This window comes from Fulmarus glacialis, unplaced genomic scaffold (genome assembly GCF_000690835.1).
Source record: "Fulmarus glacialis isolate BGI_N327 unplaced genomic scaffold, ASM69083v1 scaffold2463, whole genome shotgun sequence".
In the NCBI taxonomy this organism is placed as follows: domain Eukaryota; kingdom Metazoa; phylum Chordata; class Aves; order Procellariiformes; family Procellariidae; genus Fulmarus; species Fulmarus glacialis.
The window spans coordinates 25381-32420 of NW_009203393.1; the positions used below are offsets into that span (position 1 = coordinate 25381).

Here is a 7040-nt window from a genome sequence, read left to right on the forward strand (position 1 = left end):
AGAAAAACAAAGAAACAGTTTAAGTAACTCTTAAGCAAACAAACTTCATAAAAGATGCCACGTGGTCAATCTATTAACAAGACTACCACCAAGGCAAAAAGTCTTTCCATATAGTTAATACAAATGATTTGCAAATTCAGGAATAAGGAGAGTTTGTTCCCATAAACTATGAACAGAAGCAAACCAAATGCATATATTAAAAAAAGCCAGCTTAAACAGCCAACAAGTAAGTTGCAGGTGAGTCAGATTCCCTAGCTGAGATTTGTTTTAAAACTTACTATTTTTATGATTAGTACAGCAAAGGACTCCAGATACTAAGCGTGAAAATCTGATCAAGTTGCTGCAATTCACAGAAGTTTAGGAGCTTGTTCTCCCCAGGACCACCCCCAGCCCGCCAAGTCACCTTGTTATGATCAGTCTGTCCAAGTTAATCCTTTGCTGCTTGGAAATCCATGCTGTACGGTACAGCTTTTCAGCTGTCTTTAATACATCTGCATTGAGCCTTTGAATAAGTTGCTTTTCTGAGTTTACATACAGTCGTTCCTGCTTGAGGTGATGAGCCAGCGTGTGTATATCCAGCTTCACCATCTTGGGCAGTGAGCGGGTTACACAGTACTCACTGAAAGAAAGAAAGAAAATGAAACAGGTGAATTCCAACAGTTAGGGAACAAGTTCTGTCAGCCCCAATGAAGTGATAAGCAGGTCATAAACTTTGTGCCCCTTGTTAGCATACTAATATGTTCTCTCAAATCCACAGCCCACCACTTAATGACTGAGTCACTCTTTCTTAATGCAAGGTTTCCTAATCACCAATTTCATTAGCCTCTTGTTATGTTAGCACATCAGGGACATGTGCATAATAGCGAATGGTATTTTCAGCTCACACTCATGAACTGAAATAGTAATACAGTACAGCGCTACAAAATTCCTGCACCACACCTCCAATACACAAGGTAAGAAACTGGCCATTACTTGGAGACATGTGGTGACACAAGCTCAGGGAAATAAAGAGGAGTCCAATTCCGACTCACTGTCTGGTAAATAGGCAAAAAGATTTGTGCACTTACTACTTTGTCCTAAAGCATGCCCACATATCACAGCACTATCCAAGTACTTGGGTGTGGTTATCTCTGGCCTGTCAAAGCAAATGTCCTCTCTCACCTATGCATAAGAAGCACCAAGCTCCCAATATTGGTCTTTTCTGCTAAAAAAAATTAAGTAATAATAATAACATCACTAATTAAAAAAAAAAAAAAATCAAGGAGTATCAATACCCAGATAAGGCAGAAGTTGGAAAAAAGTCTGGAGACTCTGCTCAACAGTAGAACTCATTCAGAAAAAATTCCTCAAATATTTCGATTCAGAAGAATATTTCTTTGGGCCACGATCCAAAAATGTTGTTTTAAAAAGAGAAAAACTGAAACAACTGTAGGCTTTCATAGCACATCAGGGACAAAAATCTACACAAACTACTGTTATGTCTCAATGTAACATCAGCTTTAACTTCATAATTAGAAGACATCTCAGTTACCAGTTAGATAAACAAAGAGTACCACACCATTCAAAAAAAGTTCAAGGAGCCAATTCATCTAAAAATTAACTCTATGGAACAAAAAACCATCAACTGCATTAACACTGAAGGAGTAGAATCATGCAGATCAGATTTCCATGGAATTAATGATTAACTGCTTTATGTCTTCTTCCCCACCAGAACTAACAGCCATACTAGCTAACTTGGGAAGAAAAAGGGTTTGATCCAGATATAATCTGTAACAGCTGTCTGTCAGATATATTGGTAATGGATACATGTCAGAGCTGTCAAGGGATCTGGCGACGAACCCTTCAAAGCCAATGCTACAGTTAAACGAAAAACTTACTTCCCGCAACCTGTAGTGACTCTAGAGGAGCCTTGCTTCACAAGACCATTTAGTCCATGCTTGAGAAACTACTAATAACGTACCATGCACTGGCCTAATGCTCTCCCCTTCTAGTGTTTTAAAGATCTATGGTTCACTGCTCAGCACAACAGGAGATGATCCTCCCTGAAGAACACAGATTAGCTCCCTTAATTAGGCACAGGTTTTACATTTGTTGGATTTTTTTCGGTGTGTGGAGAAAGCCTGATAACCAGGTGCACTGACAACCATCACTGCTTCTTGCGTGTGTAATTAAGTTCTTCCATCTATAGTTTTAACCTCACAACCAAAACCTTAGCAGAGACAAACAGAGATGCTGTCACAAGCCTTTATGCATAAAAAATTGCAATCTTACTACACCTGATAGTTTAAAGTCATTCCTAGCAAATACAGACAACCATGTAGATAAAGCTCTCAAAAAAAAAAAAACCCAAACACGAACAAAAACCCCCACACCCTCAAAAAAACCTCAAAAAATCCAAACAAAAAAACCCAGCAACCCTAACTAGTGGTTACAGCTCACGCATCCAAAGACAAGATTTAGCAAGGAACTTCAAGGACACAATAATTTAGATGTTTTTAACTAGGACATTCTCAGAGAAATGATTAGAAAAAGAAACACTGACATTACTGCCAAAGTTCTTTGAGAAACAAATAATGATTTCTTGCAACAAATTTATTTTTAGTCCCAGAATTTTAGGGCTCACAAAAAAAAAAAAAAGCAGTAAACTTGATACTGCCTGCAAACACAGTAGTAACTAATTACTAGGCTATGAGCTATTGATATCAGCCAGGAAAAAGAAGTTGCATCCACAAAAACATACATACATGAGATCTGCAGAACTACCTTCTATCTTTTCAGATGCTTTCTGCTGTAAGACTGTACTTTAGAGCTGCTCGTAGTTTATCAAACCTTAACAGTTTTAGTTGGCGTTTTCCATTTTAAGGTGTCTACCCACAGGCTCCACTTTTCTGGACAGAAAGTTAGTCCAAGTGGTTCTCCTGCTTGAAAACAAGTTTTGGGAAGCAATAGGGGACCCACATGGGGTACCCGCTATGAAGAGCCTGTTGACTTCGCCTGCGTTCCTGTGCCTCTGCCTTGCCAAATTTTAAAACAAGCTTCTATTTTTGTGTCACTCGTTATAAACACATTTAACAGTGGACAAGCCAATTAAACAGCTTCTGAGGTGTCTCACACACTTACAAGTAAAGTTATTTCTCTCACTGTTTCACTCAGTGTCTTTTTTTTTTTTAACTAGAGAAGATGTTTTCAGCATCAGGGATGGCCTAAGCACTCTGACAGCTTTCAGCCTCTGAGGAGACTGTTCTTTTCTCCTCTGGTCCATGGGTGGGAATGAACTCCAAAAGCCCAGTCAGCAAAAGAGACAAAGTGGTCTGGAAACAATATACTTTTTCTGGAAAGTTATGATTATCAAAATAGCAGTTAAATTGCTGGTAACCTATGGACAGCTATAGACAATTTAAAAAAAAAAAAATATCAATTAATACTCAGAAAGCAAATAAGACTCCCATACAGTCCAGAGTCCTAATACACATAGATATAACCACTTGTCCAGCCACAAAAAGAGTGACAAAACAGTAGATAAGGTCACACTACCGCAAAACAATACTGTATCATTTGTGGTGCCACCTGAAAAAAAAAAAAAGACTATAAGGGCCTCAGAAAGTGAAGTTACCATCTAACATACAAATGATTTGGGCATCTCCTCATAATACAGCATTACAACCATTAAACAGACACACCGAAGCACTGAGTAACCATGAGAAGCTGCACACTGGTGTGCTTTTTTTTTCTTTTAAACTAACTGCCACCATGAACTTCAGGCCCAAAACAAAACAAGGCTCCAAAGACTACTATTACCTGCATCTGCACTTCTAAATATACTGGTCCCATGACTACTTGATAATATCGTACCAATTGGCCACTACCCACGCGTCTATCTTATCCGTCTCTACTGTAGAACACAAGAAATAACAAAAGCAAGAGGAGAATTGATTTGGAACTGAACTGCAGGTTAACAAGTACCACTGCTTTGTCAAGAACTATGAAAATCCAGAGGATTTTCTTGTGGATCTGCAGGAAGTCAACTGCACGACAGCAGTTTTCACCCTATGTACAAGAAAAAGGGATCAGCAGCTTCCCCATCTTTATAATCCTCCATAAAAATTAAACTAATTTGATTGCTAGTGATTGCTACTGAAATACACCTCTATGAAGAGGAATGCCTCATTCACTCCCACTTACCAGTTTTTAAAAATTAATTATTCTGAAGTCACACAAGTATAGCAAGCAACAGTGCAAACAACTTTGTCTTCACCTGAAGTTTCTGGCAGACATTTCAGAACGCTAGAGATGTAAAGCAGGTCATTTAACACGCACAATACTTCAGCAGGCTTCAGTTTTCTAAGGAGAACTTGCAACATAGTAAAGAAAACTCAAAAAACCTAGCTGAGCAAGATGCACACGCTATTACTCTCTTCAGATACTGACATTAACAACACAGCCTGCCTGGAAAGAAGAAACTACTGTACCACTAACACACCTACATGATGCACACTGCTCCCCTCCAAAAACCTCTTCCATTTATGATCATTATGGAAAAACAACAGTTGCATGCTCTGACCTTCCCAGGCTACACAACATTCACTCCACGCCAGCTTTCGGGACAAGAGCTTTAGAAGCAATTAGCCACAGTTACGTATTTGGTAACACACCACAGAAGGCAGCATTAGAGCAGAGCGAGCAGCGGCAGCTTCAGCTGGTACTAATTCCAGAACACTGTTTGTCAGATTACCTTATCGGTTTCTCGTAAACAAAAAGGTGCCCATAATTATCCAATTACCTGGTTTATGACTACCATGCACCATACTTGAAATAATAGTCTGTACATAATTGTATAAAGGAGACAATTTAGGAAATTTAGATATCCAACAGTCTGCTGTGGCTGAAGAAACAACAGATATTAAATAGCTCCTGCTATTGTGCAAATTATTTTTCAATACTGGCAATTTCATTTTGATATGAAAACATTTCAATTTTTTTTTTGTCAGTTATTTCAAGATTGCTTAGTAACCTACTAAAAGCTGTGACGTGGTAAGAGAAGCTTAGCACAACAATTCAAACAATTTCACTTCATGATGCTCCACCATATCAGCAACAAAGATTGCATGACCTGACAGCATCTAAGATGTTTTGCCCTGCTATTAGCATGACATAAGTTTGTTCAGAACCCAAGATGCCTTTGATGAACGCAGGAGATAGATTGCTTTCTACATTTAAAAGTCCTGGAAAACACTGCATTTAATCTTTAGGTACTGAACTCCTAAGTACATGGTTCTGTACTGTGGCATACAGGAACAAGCAACATCTGTTGAACATTTCTGCAATTCAGTTGACAGAAAAGAGATTAAGCAAAGTAGTAAATGCTGCTAGTACACCAGATTCTTCTTCCTCCTCCAGCATTTCCTGCTCAGGGTTATTCGCTCCTCCTGAGTCTTGCTACGCAAGACTAAACTTCCAAAGCAAGTTTGGGCAGATCTAACATAGGCAGGGCAGGGCAAGGCAAAACTGAAATCACTCTGTCTTGCTGAAAAATAATTCCTAAGCAAGCTTGAATAGCTTCCATGCTAACTCACCCCAGATGAAGTACCTCTTTTTTCATTAATATTTGTAGTAATAACTAACAAGCCTCATTTGTTTATATAAGCTAACAGCCTATCTCCCAAAGTTGAGCTAAAAAAATCCATTTTTCAGTAGGATAGTTCACCATGACCTAGGAGTTATATACTGAACTCTCACATTAAATACCCGCCATCTCAAAACATGTGTACAACATGCAAAATGCATTTCAATTTGCTACAGTTCAACTATCTAATCAATATTAATACGAAACTCATACCTCAAGTTTGTTTTCTGCCCAGCGGCGGCTCTGCAGCTAGCATTGAACATACTGTCTATCCAGTAAGATTTATGTGCAAGAAGCATCTCATTTCTCATGCCCTTTAACAGAATTTATCAGTAATGCCTAGGATCAGTTGGCTACTAAATTATCTATTATGGTATTACTGTGTTGCATAAAGTCAACAAAAGCATATAACCATGCTAAAATCTACTCCAGTTGCTTGTGATGCTAGAAAGAGGAGTTCCCCTTACGTAAGGAGTCATACTAATAAACTTTTAGTCAGAAGAAGTGCAGAACTCAAAGCCGCTCAAACTGACAAAAACAACCTGCTCCCAGGCCCTTCTCTCGAGACTAGCTCCCTTCCTCATCGTCAAACATCCCATCTGCAGTCCACCAGGAAGGGTAACTGCTACTAAGGACAAAGTATATTCTCCAGGACCTGACAAATCTCACACCAAAACCCTCGTGTGGAGTATCTTAAATGTTTTAGAACCCTCCACAGCAGCAGTTTAGAAGTCCCTTTCCTAAAACCACCATCCTGCTGCTTTTATAGAAGTGCAGTAGTTCAGATTTCACGTACTGTCTGTGCCACTTCCCCCTCCATCATCTTCAAATTGCAGCTTCTACTTACGAGTCAACTGCATCGTCCACAAAAATAGCATTCTACCTATCAGTAAGTGTAGCGTCACATGCTTAGTTTGAGAGCTTAATCGTAACAGCTCTCTTCCTTCAGAGCACAGTATCATGACTTTGCAAGAAAAAGGACAGATACTTGCTTGGTCGAGATCTTCAGCATTAAGGGTCTTAGTAACAAAAAAGGGAAGTTACGATACTCGTCAAGTTAGAAGTTTTAAACCTGCATAACACGAAAGCCATAAAGGAGAGATGGCAGCGACGTTCACACCAACCCACTTCAAAAGTGACTCGTTGCCCAATCCCACAGTGGCCGAGAGCAGAGAGGGCCCCCGCCGCCAAGTGCTTCAATTTTTCAAATACCTCCGCAAACCTCAAGAACTACCGGTTCTCAGACACTAACATGGCAGGTAGGACTGGCTCCGGCTGGAGGCGGCTGACAGAGAAAAAAGGCACAGATAAACAACACTCGAGGAAATCTTACCGCCAACTTCGCTCGGTGCCCCCCACCGCTCCCAGGGCACCAGCCTTCTCCCCGCAGACCCCGCACCTCTACCCCCGCACCCGG

At 39.9% G+C, this 7040-nt stretch overlaps 1 protein-coding gene across 3 annotated transcripts in view; it reads right to left on the reverse strand.

Annotated features, from left to right (window-relative positions):
* Positions 1-588, reverse strand: part of GAPVD1 (GTPase activating protein and VPS9 domains 1) — a 22013-nt gene extending 21425 nt beyond the window's left edge. For all 3 annotated transcript variants that reach the window (XM_009574605.1, XM_009574604.1, XM_009574603.1), the window contains exon 1: positions 407-588. In XM_009574605.1, coding sequence (XP_009572900.1) covers positions 407-588 — 182 coding nt within the window. The remainder of the gene's footprint in view (positions 1-406) is intronic.
* Between the last annotated feature and the right edge of the window lie 6452 nt (positions 589-7040).